The sequence below is a fragment of the Cherax quadricarinatus genome, chromosome 56 (genome assembly GCF_038502225.1).
Source record: "Cherax quadricarinatus isolate ZL_2023a chromosome 56, ASM3850222v1, whole genome shotgun sequence".
NCBI lineage: Eukaryota > Metazoa > Arthropoda > Malacostraca > Decapoda > Parastacidae > Cherax > Cherax quadricarinatus.
Genome location: NC_091347.1, coordinates 14,679,196 through 14,701,389, shown reverse-complemented (window position 1 = coordinate 14,701,389; position 22,194 = coordinate 14,679,196). Strand labels below are relative to the sequence as shown.

The following is a 22,194-nucleotide window of genomic DNA, read 5'->3' as shown; positions in this document are numbered from 1 at the left end:
AGCCTCACAGATCAATCTCACTGCCCAGCCTCACTGATCAATCTCACTACCCAGTCTCACTGATCAATCTCACTACCCAGTCTCACTGATCAATCTCACTGCCCAGCCTCACTGATCAATCTCACTGCCCAGTCTCACTGATCAGTCTCACTGCCCAGCCTCACTGATCAATCTCACTACCCAGTCTCACTGATCAATCTCACTACCCAGTCTCACAGATCAATCTCACTACCCAGTCTCACTGATCAATCTCACTACCCAGTCTCACTGATCAATCTCACTACCCAGTCTCACTGATCAATCTCACTACCCAGTCTCACTGATCAATCTCACTACCCAGTCTCACTGATCAATCTCACTACCCAGTCTCACTGATCAATCTCACTGCCCAGTCTCACTGATCAATCTCACTTCCCAGTCTCACTGATCAATCTCACTACCCAGTCTCACTGATCAATCTCACTACCCAGTCTCACTGATCAATCTCACTGCCCAGTCTCACTGATCAATCTCACTTCCCAGTCTCACTGATCAATCTCACTTCCCAGTCTCACTGATCAATCTCACTGCCCAGTCTCACTGATCAATCTCACTACCCAGTCTCACTGATCAATCTCACTGCCCAGTCTCACTGATCAATCTCACTACCCAGTCTCACTGATCAATCTCACTACCCAGTCTCACTGATCAATCTCACTTCCCAGTCTCACTGATCAATCTCACTGCCCAGTCTCACTGATCAATCTCACTGCCCAGTCTCACTGATCAATCTCACTGATCTGTAAACTTACCGCTAACTCATCTTAGTGAACATTAGTGCGAGTAATCTAGCTAAATTAGCAATATTTCTAACTGATGTTGTCGGGGAAAATACATGAAGGTTCTTCCATCAGCTCTTAAAAGTTCTAAACGATCTAATATTTGGGCTTAAAGTCTCTTCAGAATTTAAAACTGGAGTTTGAAAGTCCGAAAAATGATCTGATATTCGATCTTAAAAGTCCTGAAGGATCTGAAATTTCACTTTATACTTTCAAAAGAATCTGAAGAATCAAGTTTAGCTTAACACGATAATAATAATAATAATAATAATAATAATAATAATAATAATAATAATAATAATAATAATAATAATAATAATAATAATAATAATAATAATAATAATAATCTAAAATTGGAGTCTGAAGTCATAAGGGATCTGAAATTTGAGCTTTAAAGCTCTAAATGGTCTGAAATTTGAATTTAAAAATCTAGAGAAGCTGAAATTTGAGTTTAAAAATTCTGAAGGATTCACAGTTGGGCGTAAAATGGTTTAAAAGGTCTCAAATTAACGTTCGAAACGAATGAAAGTTGAAAGTTGGACTGTCTGCACCAGCCGTCAAAATTCTCTCCTCTGAAGACTACGATGACATCGCCGCCGCTGCCTCGCCTCACCGTCCCCAGCGATTCTTTCTCTATCGAGTCACTACTGTCCTCTAGTCGTCCAGAGTCCAAGTCTCGCTCGCAAGCCCTAACCCCTCAACCCCCTCCACTGCCTCCCCTTATCCCTGCAGGTCTAAGACCCGTCAGACCTGACACCGTGGCTCTCAACGAGCCTCAGGTACTTCCCCTCGGAGGCCCCAAGACCAGAGTGGCTCAGGAGCCGCACCAGCCGCCGCAAATGCCCACTCCGATCTTCCTGGCCAGACTGAGGGCCACCTCGGGGCCACCCAGGGCCACAAAGGCGGAGGGCGACACCCCAGCAGAGGACGACGAGCTGGAGGATGAAGTAGAGGAGGATGAGTTAAGGGAAGGAGAGGAAGGGGAGGATGATGTGGTGGTGGACGACAGGGCAAGCACCCACTCCACAGAGGGTGAAGGTGGGGTCTCAATCTCCTCACAGTGTGACCCGCAACACAGTGACCCAGGTCAGTAGTTCACATGTCCCATGGTGTATGAATACACCCACTGCAAGGCGTGAGAGACACACACTATGTTAGCAGTGAAAACCTTCATGGCGACATTTCCCCCAGGACTGGACTTCCTTCAGTAAAATCCTGGACTTTAACATCGTTTCGCCCAGGGCTGGACTTAACGAAGTCCAGCCCTGGGTGAAGCTGAATCAGTTAAGTTTTTCACTGCACAGTGTGTTTATCACGTCTTGAAGTGGGTGTAGACAATCGATCTAGTTGAATGGCTGTACCCTTGCCTGTGGTCACAGGCGTCTGGGGGATCATTTCTCAATTCAACATCCCAGTAAAACGATACAAAATAATGTACAAACTGGAAGTGCGTCTGTCTGGCGCTCAGCAGACGGAGGACCAAGCCTCCACTACGTCTTGCGCTGATTGTCCCACATGGGTTTAGCGCTTACCACGAATCATTTAAATTTAAATTTTAGTGACAGTGTCATTCTCACTACCTGTCGACTCCTGCCATTATTCATCCACTTAGAGACGAAATTATCGATAAAGAGGAAGCTGTATACAGTGGACCCCCGCATAACGATCACCTCCGAATGCGACCAATTATGTAAGCGTATTTATGTAAGTGCGTTTGTAAGTGTATGTTTGGGGATCTGAAATGGACTAATCTACTTCACAATATTCCTTATGGGAATAAATTCGGTCAGTACTGACACCTGAACATACTTCTGGAGTGAAAAAATATCGTTAACCGGGGGTCCACTGCTTCTAAAAGAGTCCCTCTTCAGAGGTCTTCTTTAACCTTAAACGGTTCAAACAGATCGACGTTCAAATTCGTTGTGCTACAAAAGTAGATTACTTTTTTTTTGCATATTTTCAAATATAACAACAAAAAAAATGTTGATAAAAGTTTTTTATACACGTTTTCAAATGTAAAACAAAAAAGAAGATCTACATTTTTTTTACATACTCTCAGATGTTGAAAAAACGTATATATACGTTTGGACCGTTTAAGGGTTAAGAGGTACAGATACAGTCTCTGGTCTTTATTCTGTCTCCACCTGAGTCTCAGTTTTCATTACGTTGCCAACATTATACACTGATATTTGGGCTCTGATGAATAAGCCGGCTGAAGGCCTCAGTCAGCCGACCAATGCTCCACTGAACGGCTTCATTATATGACTAACACCGGAACAAGGGAAAAAAAATATTGGTTCTCTGGAGAAACAAAACACCATCCGCCAACCAGGAAGATACTGCCATCCCCTTGCTCAATATTTTTGCACTTTACTAGGATTCCTGGTTGTTTTTTCCTGTCTCACGGACACATTAAGTGCAAACTTGGCTTTAATTTGTAATTTTCTTACTAGTTCTTAAGTTCTCGTTTCCAGAATATTTTTTTCCGAATTCCCGAGGCTTGTATTTTCCTCCGTGAAGACGAAGTAATGGTCCACTGGGCGTGAGTGAACCATTACTCTGTATGCTACAGATTCACTCACCTTCATAATAATTACCTATATTTTTTACAACAAACTGGCCGTATTCCACCGAGGAAGGGTGACCTAAAATGAAAATCAAAAGTTTTTGTTTTTAAATGTAGTAATTTATACAGAAGAGGTTAACATCCCCTTGCTCCTGGTATTTTAGTCGCCTCTTACGACACACATGGCTTACGGAGTAAGAATTATGTTCCATGGAGAAATTATCTAAATACAAAGAATATTTTTTTTTGTCACCGAAACAGAAGGGAAGGGGGTGACCCGAAGAAAATACTTTCGTTCAATCGCTCTCTTTCCAGAAATGCGCAGGCATCACAATTCAGATTCCTCCCCGACCGTAGCATCCCCACATCCTCCTCCTTCAGAGGGCAGGAGCCACTGCCCTTCTCATAATAAATATAACTTTGTTATTCACTAAACACATTTTAACTTCAAAAACAATTTAGTTTCTCCAAAACACACTTCAGTTAATACACTAGCATATTCTATAATACACTAATTTTTTCTAAACACCCGCTGTAGTATCTTCTAGATCCACTATAACACCTGTTAAGCAAATCCACTATAACACCTGTTAAGGAAACCCACTATAACACCTGTTAAGGAAGCCCACTATAACACCTGTTAAGGAAACCCACTATAACACCTGTTAAGGAAACCCACTATAACACCTGTTAAGGAAACCCACTATAACACCTGTTAAACATACACACTCTGGTATTCCCTAAACAATTCACATCATAAAAATCAAAACTATACAAATTAAAACCTAGGCAATAATTACACTCACAAAGATAAACATGAAATTAATGACATTCCTGAATTACAGTTAGTTACCAAAATATTCATAAATATTTTACTCAGTGCTGTATGGTGGGAAAACAGACACACATGCAGTGTAATGTGTTTCTTTATTGACAACGTTTCGCCCACACAGTGGGCTTTACCAATTCACATTATATAAAAGCTCTAAACATGACGCCCACTGTGTGGGCGAAACGTTGTCAATAGACGATTGCTACATACAATGGTATGTAGAAATGCAATACATTTTGGGATATTGGAATAATTACATAGAGTACAAAAAAACATAGTACAGAGTACATGTTTATCACTGAGTTGCCAATTATTTCAGTTAGTGAATGAAGTCTCGCTGAAATAACTGAATTATTCCTCATATTACCGATTAATTTCAGCGTGTAATGTTACCAGGACTGGGGATCATGTTAACTGAACCTGCTCTTCTGCTGGTCATTTACGAGAGGCGCTAAACCCGGTGTGGCTCGTAGATGAATGGTCTAATTTAACACCGGTGTGGCTCGTTCGGCAAATTGAATTTCAGGCGACTCGATACTCCGTCCGCTCAGTTTGAATCTGCCTTTTTTTTCAAACCTTAAAGTTAAACCGCTAAGTTTTTCCTGCATTAACAATACGTAGTAGCTTACTGCGGGAGAACTAAACCCGTATGGATTATAAGAGTCCGGGTGATACATTATATATATATATATATATATATATATATATATATATATATATATATATATATATATATATATATATATATATGTCGTGCAGAATAGGTAAAACTGGTCAATTAGCAAGAACTCATTTATAATTAAGTTTTTCTTCTAAAATTTTCTCTTATACGTTTAACGATATATATATTTTTTTCATTTATGTTAATGTTAAAATTAACAATCGTCGAAAATTTGCTTAACCTTATTATAAGAGACGCAATTTAATTTAGCCTAATCCAAGTATATTTTAGATAACTTTACAATAATTTAATAATAAACACTGTGAAATATATATTTTTCGTTAGGTTCAGAATGATTTTTGCAGAATTATTGCATACGCAAATATTCGCTTGTCTTATTCGGCAAGAAGAGCGATGCTATTTAAGCCAAAATCACAAATTTTACTTACTCGGCACGACATATATACACATACATGCAAATATATATATATATATATATATATATATATATATATATATATATATATATATATATATATATATATATATATATATATATATATATATATATATATAAAGCACCCATTGTAAATGTTTCTGTAAATATAAATTAGATATTTAACAATAACTAATAGTTTCTGAATATTTATATTTATTCTTCCTAAACAATCTAACTTAATATATCATTTCTATAGGAATATTTCTTTAGAAATATAGTAACACAGAGACATTTAGGAACATCCTTATTGACTAATTATTCGACTCTAATGGAATATTTGTGTTAATAACATAAATATTCTCACTACTTGTATTTTTTTGCCCCTGAAACGGCTGATAGTGCACCTTTGTGCACCCAGATCCATCTTGTGCACCCCAGATCCATCTTGTGCACCCCAGATCCATCTTGTGCACCCCAGATCCATCTTGTGCACCCCAGATCCATCTTGTGCACCCCAGATCCATCTTGTGCACCTCAGATCAATCTTGTGCACCCCAGATGCATCTTGTGCACCCCAGATCCATCTTGTGCACCCCAGATCCATCTTGTACACCCCAGATCCATCTTGTGCACCCCAGATCCATCTTGTGCACCCCAGATCCATCTTGTGCACCCCAGATCCATCTTGTGCACCCCAGATCCATCTTGTGCACCCCAGATCCATCTTGTGCACCCCAGACCCATCTTGTGCACCCCAGATCCATCTTGTGCACCCCAGATCCATCTTGTGCACCCCAGATCCATCTTGTGCACCCCAGATCCATCTTGTGCACCCCAGACCCATCTTGTGCACCCCAGATCCATCTTGTGCACCCCAGATCCATCTTGTGCACCCCAGATCCATCTTGTGCACCCCAGATCCATCTTGTGCACCCAGATCCATCTTGTGCACCCCAGATCCATCTTGTGCACCCTAAATCCACCTTGTGCACCCCAGATCCATCTTGTGCACCCCAGATCCATCTTGTGCACCCCAGATCCATCTTGTGCACCCCAGATCCATCTTGTGCACCCCAGATCCATCTTGTGCACCCCAGATCCATCTTGTGCACCCCAGATCCATCTTGTGCACCCCAGATCCATCTTGTACACCCCAGATCCATCTTGTGCACCCCAGATCCATCTTGTACACCCCAGATCCATCTTGTGCACCCCAGATCCATCTTGTGCACCCCAGATCCATCTTGTGTACCCCAGATCCATCTTGTGCACCCCAGATCCATCTTGTGCACCCCAGACCCATCTTGTGCACCCCAGACCCATCTTGTGCACCCCAGATCCATCTTGTGCACCCCAGATCCATCTTGTGCACCCCAGATCCATCTTGTGCACCCCAGATCCATCTTGTGCACTCCCGATCCTGCCAATGATTACATTTCAAGACAATGTGGATACACCAAAGACCGAGGAAATAAATCCCAAGACGACTCGCCTCTGTACTTTCAAATGAATTTGATTACCTAAGAAATTTTAGGTATCTGTTACGGATATCTGGTATCTTATATTCACTAAGATACCTTAAGTTATCCTATAGATTAATGTTTTATCTGTAAATCAGTAAGTGGACAATTAAGCACAAAGGGATCTAGAAAGTGACCAAAAGGCTGGCCACATGCTCTGCATTTAGCTTGATTATCTGTATATATACCAAACTGGCAGAAATATTTGTAACCAAGCCTAAAATTGGCTACTGTATCACTCTGTTTACATTGTTACTCCGTAAATGTGTTTATTGGGCTAACACTAGTTTAGCGCTGGGTTACCGCTAGTTTAGCGCTGGGCTAACGCTAGTTTAGAGCTGGGCTAACGCTAGTTTAGCGCTGGGCTAACGCTAGTTTAGCGCTGGGCTAACGCTAGTTTAGCGCTGTTTTTAGCGCTGGGCTAACGCTAGTTTAGCGCTGGGCTACCGCTATTTAAGCGCTGGGCTAACGCTAGTTTAGCGCTGGACTAACGCTAGTTTAGCGCTGGACTAACGCTAGTTTAGCGCTGTTTTTAGCGCTGGGCTACCGCTAGTTTAGCGCTGGACTAACGCTAGTTTAGCGCTGTTTTTAGCGCTGGGCTAACGCTAGTTTAGCGCTGGGCTAAAAAAATTTAGATTTTTAGATATTTTTTTTTTCAGAAGAACAGTATCTCGTGGAATTTATATACCAGTCAAAATATATTATTAATTACATTATAACTAAGCACCAGATTCAAAAGGGTTAAAAGATATATTCGGTAATAATTAACAATCCGATAATTAATAATAAGACAATTAAAACAAGGGATAAAAAAACCTGATAAATGTGAGATATTTAAAATTATTATAAAAAAAATCAACAAATTTAGTTAATCCCCTCTTAGGGAATTTAATTCCCCTCTTAGGAAATTTAATTCCCCTCTTAGGAAATTTAATTCCCCTCTTAGGAAATTTAATTCCCCTCTTAGGAAATTTAATTCCCCTCTTAGGAAATTTAATTCCCCTCTTAGGAAATTTAATTCCCCTCTTAGGAAATTTAATTCCCCTCTTAGGAAATTTAATTCCCCTCTTAGGAAATTTAATTCCCCTCTTAGGAAATTTAATTCCCCTCTTAGGAAATTTAATTCCCCTCTTAGGAAATTTAATTCCCCTCTTAGGAAATTTAATTCCCCTCTTAGGAAATTTAATTCCCCTCTTAGGAAATTTAATTCCCCTCTTAGGAAATTTAATTCCCCTCTTAGGAAATTTAATTCCCCTCTTAGGAAATTTAATTCCCCTCTTAGGAAATTTAATTCCCCTCTTAGGAAATTTAATTCCCCTCTTAGGAAATTTAATTCCCCTCTTAGGAAATTTAATTCCCCTCTTAGGAAATTTAATTCCCCTCTTAGGAAATTTAATTCCCCTCTTAGGAAATTTAATTCCCCTCTTAGGAAATTTAATTCCCCTCTTAGGAAATTTAATTCCCCTCTTAGGAAATTTAATTCCCCTCTTAGGAAATTTAATTCCCCTCTTAGGAAATTTAATTCCCCTCTTAGGAAATTTAATTCCCCTCTTAGGAAATTTAATTCCCCTCTTAGGAAATTTAATTCCCCTCTTAGGAAATTTAATTCCCCTCTTAGGAAATTTAATTCTCCTCTTAGGAAATTTATTAATCTCCTCTTAGGAAATCAATTAATCCCTCTCTTAGGAAATCAGCTTCGGACAATTCACTTAATCAGCTCTCCGAAAATTTCATTAATCCCATCTTAGAAAATTCACTTAATCCACCCACGTAATTAAATTAATCCCTTCGAACGTAATATTTTTAATAATCCCATTTAAATCTATTAATTCCTCTCAGATTTAATTAATCCCCTCTCGGATTAATTAATCCCCTCTAGAAGAACTTCATTACCCTCCCTCCGCGTCTAGTTCTAATTACATTTCTAAATCAGATTTACATCTAATTTGGTAAATAATTCTCTAATAAAAATAGTTGCCTCTTTTTTACTTACGATAATTTACAACTTTGGGTAATGTTAACTAAGTCCCGTTATCCAATTTATGTGTGAGATTTTGACTTCCTGAGTGAGGGCCAGGAGCTGCGTTCAAGCTTATGCTGACTAGAGTGAAGTACATGTGTACATGTACGTGAGTTTCTGGAGTTTATCTGGAGAGAGTTCCGGGGGTCAACGCCCCCGCGGCCCGGTCTGTGACCAGGCCTCCTTAGGTCAGTGTCCCAGGATGCGACCCACACCAGTCGACTAACACCCAGGTACCCATTGTACTGATGGGGAACATAGACAACAGGTGGAAAGAAACACGTCCAATGTTTCTACTCTGGCTGGGAATCGAACCCAGGCCCTCGCCGTGTGAAGCGAGAGCGTTAACCACCAGGCCACCAGAGCCATGCCTCAATCTGGCTCCAGTCCAGCTTGATTTAGCAGTCAAGGTTGATTGACGTGTCTCATCCAAGCCGACTGACGTGTCTCATCCAAGCCGACTGACGTGTCTCATCCAAGCCGACTGACGTGTCTCATCCAAACCGACTGACGTGTCTCATCCAAACCGACTGACGTGTCTCATCCAAACCGACTGACGTGTCTCATCCAAGCCGACTGACGTGTCTCATCCAAGCCGACTGACGTGTCTCATCCAAGCCGACTGACGTGTCTCATCCAAGCCGACTGACGTGTCTCATCCAAGCCGACTGACGTGTCTCATCCAAGCCGACTGACGTGTCTCATCCAAGCCGACTGACGTGTCTCATCCAAGCCGACATGTCTCATCCAAACCGACTGACGTGTCTCATCCAAACCGACTGACGTGTCTCATCTGACGTGTCTCATCCAAACCGACTGACGTGTCTCATCCAAACCGACTGACGTGTCTCATCCAAACCGACTGACGTGTCTCATCCAAACCGACTGACGTGTCTCATCCAAGCCGACTGACGTGTCTCATCCAAGCCGACTGACGTGTCTCATCCAAGCCGACTGACGTGTCTCATCCAAACCGACTGACGTGTCTCATCCAAACTGACTGACGTGTCTCATCCAAACCGACTGACGTGTCTCATCCAAACCGACTGACGTGTCTCATCCAAGCCGACTGACGTGTCTCATCCAAGCCGACTGACGTGTCTCATCCAAACCGACTGACGTGTCTCATCCAAACCGACTGACGTGTCTCATCCAAACCGACTGACGTGTCTCATCCAAACCGACTGACTCATCTAAGCCGATTGACGTGTCTCATCTAAGCCGACTGACGTGTCTCATCCAAGCCGATTGACGTGTCTCATCTAAGCCGACTGACGTGTCTCATCCAAACCGACTGACGTGTCTCATCCAAACCGACTGACGTGTCTCATCCAAACCGACTGACGTGTCTCATCCAAGCCGACTGACGTGTCTCATCCAAGCCGACTGACGTGTCTCATCCAAGCCGACTGACGTGTCTCATCCAAGCCGACTGACGTGTCTCATCCAAGCCGACTGACGTGTCTCATCCAAGCCGACTGACGTGTCTCATCCAAGCCGACTGACGTGTCTCATCCAAGCCGACTGACGTGTCTCATCCAAGCCGACTGACGTGTCTCATCCAAACCGACTGACGTGTCTCATCTAAGCCGACTAACGTGTCTCATCTAAGCCGACTGACGTGTCTCATCCAAGCCGACTGACGTGTCTCATCCAAGCCGACTGACGTGTCTCATCCAAGCCGACTGACGTGTCTCATCCAAGCCGACTGACGTGTCTCATCTAAGCCGACTGATGTGGCTCGTCGAAATTCATCGTCAACCCTCTCGCTCAATTCAATTTTCCCCTCGTCCACCTTGATCAATATTTACTAACTTAATTTACATATCTCCCACAACTTTATCGTCCATTTTCTTTCAGTATTTCTTCCCCAATTTTACCTAATGGAATATTCCCCTTCTACTTAATTCGATTTACACCTTTATATTATAGTTTCTCTCCCTCAATCTTTCTCATTCTCTTTCTCATTCTCATTCTCATTCTTACCTATTCTTTCCCATCTTTCTTCCTATATTCCTTCGTTTCCATCCCCTCCCAATCTTTCCTCTCTCATTTCCACTCATTTTCTCCTCGTCGTGTGTCTTATCTCTTTCATTTGCATTGCCACACTTCTTCATATATCGCCTCTTCCCTGTTTATCCTCTCTCCCAGCTCCAGGTTCCCTGGTATTTTCCCCTCTCCTCCCCTCTCTGAGGGGACGCTTCCCTTAGCTCGTCTTCTCTAGACTAGAATATCCAAGAATTTCCGGCCTTGATACATTCTTGATATTTTTGCTATTCGTTCTTCCCTTCTTTATCTTCGGCTTCTCTCTCTTCCATCTTCTTTCATTTGCTCTTTCTCCTGTTTTCACTTACGGTGAATTGTTTAAGTAAATTGAAAAAGAAAAATATTGGGGTAAGCATGTGCGCCTTGTCCTCCTCACGAGGACACTCGTCCTCTCCCTCACGAGGACACTCGTCCTCTCCCCCACCAGGACACTCGTCCTCTCCCCCACCAGGACACTCGTCCTCTCCCCCACCAGGACACTCGTCCTCTCCCCCACCAGGACACTCGTCCTCTCCCCCACCAGGACACTCGTCCTCTCCCCCACCAGGACACTCGTCCTCTCCCCGACCAGGGCACTCGTCCTCTCGCCCACCAGGAAACTCGTCCTCTCCCCCACCAGGACACTCGTCCTCTCCCCCACCAGGGCACTCGTCCTCTCGCCCACCAGGAAACTCGTCCTCTCGCCCACCAGGAAACTCGTCCTCTCCCCCACCAGGACACTCGTCCTCTCGCCCACCAGGACACTCGTCCTCTCGCCCACCAGGACACTCGTCCTCTCCCCCACCAGGGCACTCGTCCTCTCGCCCACCAGGACACTCGTCCTCTCCCCGACCAGGGCACTCGTCCTCTCGCCCACCAGGGCACTCGTCCTCTCCCCGACCAGGGCACTCGTCCTCTCGCCCACCAGGAAACTCGTCCTCTCCCCCACCAGGACACTCGTCCTCTCCCCGACCAGGACACTCGTCCTCTCCCCCACCAGGACACTCGTCCTCTCGCCCACCAGGAAACTCGTCCTCTCCCCCACCAGGACACTCGTCCTCTCCCCCACCAGGACACTCGTCCTCTCCCCCACCAGGACACTCGTCCTCTCGCCCACCAGGAAACTCGTCCTCTCCCCCACCAGGACACTCGTCCTCTCCCCGACCAGGACACTCGTCCTCTCCCCGACCAGGACACTCGTCCTCTCCCCCACCAGGAAACTCGTCCTCTCCCCCACCAGGACACTCGTCCTCTCCCCCACCAGGGCACTCCTCTCCCCAACCAGGACACTCGTCCTCTCCCCCACCAGGACACTCGTCCTCTCCCCCACCAGGACACTCGTCCTCTCCCCCACCAGGACACTCGTCCTCTCCCCCACCAGGGCACTCGTCCTCTCCCCCACCAGGGCACTCGTCCTCTCCCCCACCAGGACACTCGTCCTCTCCCCCACCAGGACTCTCGTCCTCTCCCCCACCAGGACACTCGTCCTCTCCCCCACCAGGACAATCGTCCTCTCCCCAACCAGGGCACTCGTCCTCTCCCCCACCAGGGCACTCGTCCTCTCCCCCACCAGGACACTCGTCCTTTCCCCCACCAGGACACTCGTCCTCTCCCCCACTAGGACACTCCTCTCCCCCACCAGGACACTCGTCCTCTCCCCCACCAGGACACTCGTCCTCTCCCCCACCAGGACACTCGTCCTCTCCCCCACCAGGACACTCGTCCTCTCCCCCACCAGGACACTCGTCCTCTCCCCCACCAGGACACTCGTCCTCTCCCCAACCAGGACACTCGTCCTCTCCCCCACCAGGACACTCGTCCTCTCGCCCACCAGGACACTCGTCCTCTCCCCCACCAGGACACTCGTCCTCTCCCCCACCAGGAAACTCGTCCTCTCCCCCACCAGGACACTCGTCCTCTCCCCCACCAGGCCACTCGTCCTCTCCCCCACCAGGGCACTCGTCCTCTCCCCCACCAGGACACTCGTCCTCTCCCCCAAGAGGACACTCGTCCTCTCCCCCACCAGGACACTCGTCCTCTCCCCCACCAGGACACTCGTCCTCTCCCCACCAGGACACTCGTCCTCTCCCCCACCAGGACACTCGTCCTCTCCCCCACCAGGGCACTCGTCCTCTCCCCCACCAGGGCACTCGTCCTCTCCCCCACCAGGTCACTCGTCCTCTCCCCCACCAGGACACTCGTCCTCTCCCCCAAGAGGACACTCGTCTTCTCCCCCACCAGGACACTCGTCCTCACCCCCACCAGGGCACTCGTCTTCTCCCCCACCAGGACACTCGTCTTCTCCCCCCACCAGGACACTCGTCTTCTCCCCCACCAGGACACTCGTCTTCTCCCCATCCAGGACACTCGTCTTCTCCCCAACAGGACACTCGTCCTCTACCCCACCAGGGCACTCGTCCTCTCCCCCACCAGAACACTCGTCTTCTCCCCCACCAGGGCACTCGTCCTCTCCCCCACCAGGACACTCGTCTTCTCCCCCACCAGGACACTCGTCCTCTCCCCAACCAGGGCACTCGTCCTCTCCCCAACCAGGGCACTCGTCCTCTCCCCAACCAGGGCACTCGTCCTCTCCCCAACCAGGGCACTCGTCCTCTCCCCAACCAGGGCACTCGTCCTCTCCCCAACCAGGGCACTCGTCCTCTCCCCAACCAGGGCACTCGTCCTCACCCCCACCAGGGCACTCGTCCTCTCCCCCACCAGGACACTCGTCCTCTCCCCCACCAGGACACTCGTCCTCTCCCCCACCAGGACACTCGTCCTCTCCCCCACCAGGACACTCGTCCTCTCCCCCACCAGGACACTCGTCCTCTCCCCCACCAGGACACTCGTCCTCTCCCCCACCAGGACACTCGTCCTCTCCCCCACCAGGACACTCGTCCTCTCCCCCACCAGGGCACTCGTCCTCTCCCCCACCAGGACACTCGTCCTCTCCCCCACCAGGACACTCGTCCTCTCCCCCACCAGGACACTCGTCCTCTCCCCCACCAGGACACTCGTCCTCTCCCCCACCAGGGCACTCGTCCTCTCCCCCACCAGGACACTCGTCCTCTCCCCCACCAGGACACTCGTCCTCTCCCCCACCAGGGCACTCGTCCTCTACCCCACCAGGGCACTCGACCTCTCCCCCACCAGGGCACTCGTCCTCTCCCCCACCAGGGCACTCGTCCTCTCCCCCACCAGGGCACTCGTCCTCTCCTCCACCAGGACACTCGTCCTCTCCCCCACCAGGACACTCGTCCTCTCCCCCACCAGGACACTCGTTCTCTCCCCCACCAGGACACTCGTCCTCTCCCCAACCAGGGAACTCGTCCTCTCCCCAACCAGGGAACTCGTCCTCTCCCCAACCAGGACACTCCTCCTCTCCCCAACCAGGGCACTCCTCCTCTCCCCCACCAGGACACTCGTCCTCTCCCCCACCAGGACACGCCTCCTCTCCCCCACCAGGACACTCCTCTCCCCCACCAGGACACTCCTCCTCTCCCCCACCAGGACACTCCTCCTCTCCCCCACCAGGACACTCCTCCTCTCCCCCACCAGGACACTCCTCCTCTCCCCCACCCGGCCACTCCTCCTCTCCCCCACCAGGGCACTCCTCCTCTCCCCAACCAGGACACTCCTCCTCTCCCCAACCAGGACACTCCTCCTCTCCCCCACCAGGACACTCCTCCTCTCCCCCACCAGGACACTCGTCCTCTCCCCCACCAGGACACTCGTCCTCTCCCCCACCAGGACACTCGTCCTCTCCCTCACCAGGACACTCGTCCTCTCCCCCACCAGGACACTCGTCCTCTCCCCCACCAGGACACTCGTCCTCTCCCCCACCAGGACACTCGTCCTCTCCCCCACCAGGACACTCGTCCTCTCCCCCACCAGGACACTCGTCCTCTCCCCCACCAGGACACTCGTCCTCTCCCCCACCAGGACACTCGTCCTCTCCCCCACAGCAGCACTAGCAGGGCGCCAAATATAAAACCCAAAAAGGCGACTTACCCAAGCTTGAAAATTTTCATTGTCTCACATTCCTTTACGTCGTTGGCTTACCTATCATCTTATAATATTTATGTTTTGTCTGTAATAGTTGACTTTTTTGCAAACTTGAATTGTGTGTCAGAGAGAGAGAGAGAGAGAGAGAGAGAGAGAGAGAGAGAGAGAGAGAGAGAGAGAGAGAGAGAGAGAGAGAGAGAGAGAGAGAGACTTCAGTTAAACTGTGGGTAAATTACGAATATATTTCGGATCTATTTAGAGACCATTATCAGGAGATAATATTAAAAACTGGTGTGTTCGTTAGGAAAACCTGAGACTAGTGTTTGTACTAAGATGATCCGTTCAGCGGTGCTGGCACTGTGACGGTGGTGCTGGCACTGTGACGGTGGTGTCGGCACTGTGACGGTGGTGCTGGCACTGTGACTGTGGTGTCGGCACTGTGACGGTGGTGCTGGCACTGTGACGGTGGTGCCGGCACTGTGACGGTGGTGCTGGCACTGTGACGGTGGTGCTGGCACTGTGACGGTGGTGCTGGCACTGTGACGGTGGTGCTGGCACTGTGACGGTGGTGCTGGCACTGTGACGGTGGTGCTGGCACTGTGACGGTGGTGCTGGCACTGTGACGGTGGTGCTGGCACTGACAGTGGTGTCGGCACTGTGACGGTGCTGGCATTGTGACGGTGGTACCGGCACTGTGACGGTGGTGCCGGCACTGTGACTGTGCTGGCACTGTGACGGTGGTGCTGGCACTCTGACGGTGGTGCTGGCACTGTGACGGTGGTGCTGGCACTGTGACGGTGGTGCTGGCACTATGACGGTGGTGCTGGCACACTGACGGTGCTGGCATTGCGACGGTGGTGCTGGCACTGTGACGGTGGTGCTGGCACTGACAGTGGTGTCGGCACTGTGACGGTGCTGGCATTGTGACGGTGGTCCCGGCACTGTGACGGTGGTGCCGGCACTGTGACTGTGCTGGCACTGTGACTGTGGTGCTGGCACTCTGACGGTGGTGCTGGCACTGTGACGGTGGTGCTGGCACTATGACGGTGGTGCTGGCACTGTGACGGTGCTGGCATTGCGACGGTGGTGCTGGCACTGACAGTGGTGTCGGCACTGTGACGGTGCTGGCATTGTGACGGTGGTACCGGCACTGTGACGGTGGTGCCGGCACTGTGACGGTGGTGCCGGCACTGTGACGGTGGTGCCGGTAATCTGACGGCACTGTGACGGTGGTGCCGGTAATATACCTTAATTCCTCTGTTAAATAAGTACATTGTGCAAACTATATCTCACAACAGCAGCAGAATAGAAAATGAGAGGAGACATGGTCAGGAGATGCAAGATACGCGGAAGAATACACATGTACACAGAATTTAGCAAGAGCGAAATCAGAACGAGGTAGACATTGACGGAATCTAACACACATAACTCGCCGAGATGTTATGAGACATTTCCACAGCGTCAATGTGTTGCTAGATGTGGGCCCGAGAGCTAGAACTCGAAAAAATCCTGCAAATACACACACACACACACACACACACACACACACACACACACACACACACACACACACACACACACACACACAGCTTAAATATTCACTAAGAGTCACTGATCATGTCAACAAGGGTTGACTCAGGTCAGGGCGAGGTCCCGCACACGGTCCCATGTGACCTGGTGGTGACCCGGGTCACGCAGACGGTCTCGCATGACCTGGTGGTGACCTGACTAGTCGGATGGCGGTGCCACGACGTCACAGATCTGTTATTAATTACAACCTAACGAGGCTATTAACACTGAGATACCCGGCTTCCCCAGGGCAGGGTACTGATTGCGTGTTGTTTCAAGTGACGCACCCTCATACACGCCCACCCATTCCAAACACGCCCACCTACACTGCCCACCACACATGCTCCAGCCACCACACACCTCATAACACACACAAGCTGGCCCACACTGCCAGTACACCAACCCATCCACTATTCATTTTCTGACCTTTCTATCTATTCTCCTAACGTACCCATCATTCATAGTTTTTTATCAACCCTCCTGACGTTCTATCTACCGTCCTGACGTTATGTCTACCCACCAGTCGTTCTGTCTACCCTCCTAACGTTCTAACCTTCTGGTGTTCTAGCCAATATTCATATCTACCGTCCTGGCGTTCCATTTACAATGACATTAATTTTCTTGCTGCAGAAGACTCGAGAACCTGCGAGGAACGTAAGAAGCGGCCGAGAACGGCGTTCACAGCCTCGCAGATCAAGGCGCTGGAGCAGGAGTTTGAGAGAAACAAGTATCTCTCCGTCAGTAAGCGTTTGCAGCTCTCCAAGCAACTCAAGCTTACTGAGACCCAGGTAAGCTGGAGGAGAGGAGGGAGAATGAGGTGGAAGGGAGGTATAAGAGGGGATAGAGGGAGGGATAGTGGGGCAGTGTGAGAAATAATGACAGAGGGAAAGAGAGAGAGAGAGAAATGTTCGAGTTGGACGAGCAGATTTCGAAAGAATTACGGAAAGGGAATCTGACTGCACCATTCTCAACCAAAAATAAAAATGTGAAGACTCATTAAAATAACAGATTAAAACAAACGATAACAGCAAAGAAATAGAAAAGCTGGAGGAAGGGAATGGAAAGAAGGGCTAAAAGATAAATAGGTATCCTGTAGGAATATTAAAGTTTGTATTCTAGCACACTAGTCAGGTCTGCTGCAGTGACTCACCACTGACATGCCAGGGTAAACTGTAATAAGAGAAAAAATTATTATTACATTTAGAGGAAGTACCCTGAATGGAAAATAACCAGGTTTAATGCTAGGAAGGGAAGGATAGCTCTGCTTAATTGAATCAAGAGCCCATCACCGGCATCAAGGGATCCCCTTTGAAAATAATATTACGAATAAAGGCCAAATTATGGACCATAATTCATAGGAAATAAAGTTATAAAAATTAATTCGGCATCTTTTTTTCCAGATTAAGATCTGGTTCCAGAACCGACGGACCAAGTGGAAGAGAAAGTACACCAATGATCTGGAGTTGATGGCCCAACAGTACTATTCTGCCTTGGGAGTCCTCGGTCCTAGACCCATGGTGGTGGGTGACCGTCTCTGGTGTGTACTCACCTATTTTACTTATTTGTTGCTGCAGGAGTCGAGTCACAGCTCCTTCCTCTATGAGGTTTATCGTGTGTGTGTGTGTGTGTGTGTGTGTGTGTGTGTGTGTGTGTGTGTGTGTGTGTGTGTGTGTGTGTGTGTGTGTGTGTGTGTTAGTTACCATTTTGTCCTAGGCACATGTCGATTAGACACTAGGCCTGTTGTGTGTGTGTGTGTGTGTGTGTGTGTGTGTGTGTGTGTGTGTGTGTATGTGTATGTGTGTGATTGAGAGAGAGAGAGAGAGAGAGAGAGAGAGAGAGAGAGAGAGAGAGAGAGAGAGAATGAGAATATTACCTATTTGTAATTGCCTAATTGTAACAAAACTATACTCGTCGTGTCCAGTCTCCATTAAAATGCTCACTCATTTCTTTTCAATTCTCAATGGTTTTAGGACTTAATGCATCATGTTTTAATTCATTCCATCCTTCAACCACCATTTAAAAAATAAAATATAATACCCAGTATCCCTTCAGCCTTACTGTGTGTCAGTTTAAAACTGTGACCTCTTGTTGACACTGTCGAAGCTTTAAAAAAATTATGTAGTCTTCCATAGTTTTATGACCCTATCAATGGTTCTCTTGTATTCTCTCTTCTTCCCATCAGCCAACGTGGATATCTTTAGTATTTTCATCCTTTCATTCTGACTGTCATCCCAACTTTCATCCTGTCAGCCTAGTTTTCATCCTAGCTTTCATCCTGTCATCCTAGTTTTCATCCTGCCATCCTAGCTTTCATGCTGCCATCCTAAATGTCATCCTGTCATCCTAGCTTTCATCCTGTCATTCTAGTTTTCATCCTGCCATCCTAGCTTTCATCCTGCCATCCTAGCTTTCATCCTGCCATCCTAGTTTTCATCCTGTCATCCTAACATTTATCCTAACATTCATCCTAACTTTTATTCTGACTTTCACTTTGTATTTTTTTTTAACCCTGGTCGCCATTTTGTAGATCTTCTTTGGATCTTTTTTTCAAAATAATCGCTGTCTTTTTCATTAGGTGCGGCCATCACAACCACTATATATTTAAATTTTGGCCTAATGTAGTAAACAGCTTTCTTTTAGAACTTCATTTATCAGAAAACTTCGGTTGTACGAGTTTCTTAGTGTTTGTATGATCCTTAGGCGCCAATTCTTCATTAATTATAACTTCTAGGTCCCTCTGTCTATCAGAAATTTAAAAAATAATCTGTATTCTTCATTCTGAGTTATTTTTTCTTCCATTACTTGGAGTTTCTATCAAATTTACCCACAGGAACTCCACCATCCTATTTTCGCTCCATTCGCTAAAGTTTGAGCAATCTTACAGGGATTTAATATTTTTTTTGGCTTATTTTGCATAATATTGTTGTATTATCCACAAACATATTCATATAGATTTCTATTCTTTTTTGACAAGTGTTTATACAATGACAAAAAAATGGGGCAAGTAGAGATCCTTGTGGCACCCCACTTGTGACATCTCCCCATGAACTTATTTGTTTATTTACTTATTAACATTATCATCTCAAAGAAAATCGTCCAGTGGAACAGCTGACATTTTATTCCAGATTTTGTTTTTGCAGTTTCCATTCATTTCTTTCACAGGGATAGATTAAAGAAAAATCTTTCTTAAAAATTAATTAAAATCAACTTGTCCATCCTTTTTATTAAAAAAAAAAGTTAATTGTTATAGTAGCCTTGATTGTCACGACTGTTGCAACCACTAAGAAGGTGCATTATTTTCCCTGACCTTCCTCACAATTTAATATAAAAAATATATATATTTATCATAAAACTGGAACAAAGTAGGTTTATTTAGGTACAGGTACACATAAATGCAATTATCATAGTGTAAATTGCCTGGGATAACCCCCCAAAGAAAGTCAGACACAGTGACTTATTTCCAGTCAGGAACCAGATTATAGGAACTCAAATGATGTTACTGTAAATAATATGTCCCTGGTATTAAGGAATGAACATTTCTTTTTCCCTTCAAACAGGCTTTTCAACTACTCCGCGGGACACCCAAACCAGCACACAGTGGGTCTCCATGGTAACGGCTTGCCCCTTCTCCCCTCTCCTCTCCCCTCACACGTCTTGCCTCACATCCCGCCCCACTGCCTCCCTTCTCTTCCCCTCCCGCCCTCATTGGTGGCCTCCTCTGGCGAACGACCAATCATGCACCCGAGTCCTATCAACCCCCTAACTGACCGTCACCTGATTGGTGAACCGCATGGCTTGCCCCCGACGTCGCTGTCTCCCATTGGCTCAGGACACATGACCACTCTGACGTCATCGATGTACACACAAGCGCCCACCAATCACCTCTCGGCCCTCACCTCTCTCCACAACACCATTAACAACCTTGGGCATCCAAATCAACAAGACAACAGATCTGGGGTATAACTACACTAAAACATATTTTTTCCTTCTCGAGTATTTTTTCTAAAGTCATGGTCAAGAGTCCAGCCGTCTCCAAAAATTACGTCACAACCTAAATGAGCCAATCAGAGACGCATTTACATCCCTGGAAAGAGTAGATAGTAAACAAAACCTAAAATTACGTCATAATCTAGATGAGCCAACCAGAGGCGTCTTTACATCCTTGGAAAGAATAGTAAACAAAATACGAATACCTAAGAATATAAAATCAAAGGAAAAGTGTCGTAATTGCCAGTGACTGCTGATAATTTGAAGAAGTAGCTTCTAGAGAACATGCATTTTTATTACCCGAAGTACTGTTTAAGTGAGCAACTAAATATTTGAAAAAAAAAAAAAAGAAAAAAAAAGAAAGATGGTGGGACTTGAAAAGATGACAACACGAGACCTTCACACCTCATGAGGTTTAGCGTTAGAAGTAAGTTTACAGTAATTCCATTTTTTAATAAAGACGAATGATACAAGTATTTTATTTATACCTATATTAAAGTCTAAAAAAACTTAAGAATGATCTATATATAAAATTTTATGCAGGGGGAAAAATGCTTGTAATGAACCTACCCAAGTTATCATACCCATATTAAGTTTACACAGATAAGAATACCTACATGTATACTGAAATTACTCCGGTGAGAATATCTTTATTAAACCTATAGAGGTGATAATACCAATATTAGACCTGCACAAGTAAGAATATCTAAATTAAATCCTGCACATGTGAGAATACCTGTATTCTGCATTCATTGGCGAGCCTGATACTTATATTGTCACGAATATAATGGACTGATCACCCTGCAAGACAAACATATTAAGGTTGGTAAACAAGAGGTTTAAATGTCAAAAATTTTCATTTATGTAGAGTAAAAATTTTCCCTTAACCACAAAGAAAAAATACTTTGTATACCTATACTTAAGTACAACTGAATGACACACACTTTTATATTGGAAAAAGTAACATTATTACAAACACGTACGCGAATAAAGGCAGGATAAAGACAAATTGGGATCATTGTGTAAAGATGGTTCTCCTTTTATATTTACGAGAAGCTCTAAATCCGTGTGGGTTATTCAGTGCAAGGAATAGCAGTCTCTCAATCCTCCCATATAAAGTAGGATGGGAAGAGCGTGTGAAGGCACGGGCTATGTACCAGAATTATTCTTAGGATAGCTCCTAGGAAAACCCAATGACCACGATTTTTTCAAGTAGTGGGGTGTCACCGCCAAGTTGTTGTCTGCCTACTACCCTCAGTCTAACGGGCTGGCATGGGCTGCAGTTTGTGTGGCCAAGATGGATAATCGGCGACCATACCAAGAAAGAAAGCAGCTTGCTGATCGACGCTGTGTCCAAGGTGTGTCTACGGTACCTCAACACTCATCTGAGAAACAGAAAAGTCACTCGCGCAGTTGGCTACTGGGAGACAGTTACGTGACTATTCCCACGGCCAGGGTGGGCCAGCACTGGAGGACGTGGTATCACAGGAAGGTGTAGATGGCGGAGGTCAAAGACAAAGTTAAAGAAGTATGATCCTGGGGTCCGTATAGGCCTGCTCTCCGGGGGGTGGATGGCGTTAGGATACAAGACTCGTGCCACAAGGTTGTGGAATAGGACAGATGTAGTAGTTGAGGCGGGAGGTTCCTGTTGTGTGTAGGATGATCCTAAGAAGAACACATTCACCGTCATTTATCCACTGTCTTTCCAGAAAGATGCTGATATCGCAGGACAGTTGGATCTCCGAGCTGCAA

The 22,194-nt window shown here is 46.4% G+C and overlaps 1 protein-coding gene and 1 long non-coding RNA gene across 3 annotated transcripts in view; one reads left to right on the top strand and one right to left on the bottom strand.

Annotated features, from left to right (window-relative positions):
• The window catches only part of LOC138854372 (uncharacterized), a 704,854-nt gene that overhangs the window by 359,036 nt on the left and 323,624 nt on the right, over nt 1-22,194 (bottom strand). The gene's annotated exons all lie outside the window — the stretch shown is intronic.
• Nucleotides 1,173-20,846, top strand: LOC128700675 (NK1 transcription factor-related protein 2-like). Its single transcript, XM_053793968.2, has 4 exons — nt 1,173-1,904; nt 17,086-17,243; nt 17,856-17,992; nt 20,013-20,846. Exons 1-4 carry the CDS (start codon nt 1,403-1,405, stop codon nt 20,416-20,418), a joined length of 1,203 nt encoding a protein of 400 aa, XP_053649943.1. The 5' UTR covers nt 1,173-1,402; the 3' UTR covers nt 20,419-20,846.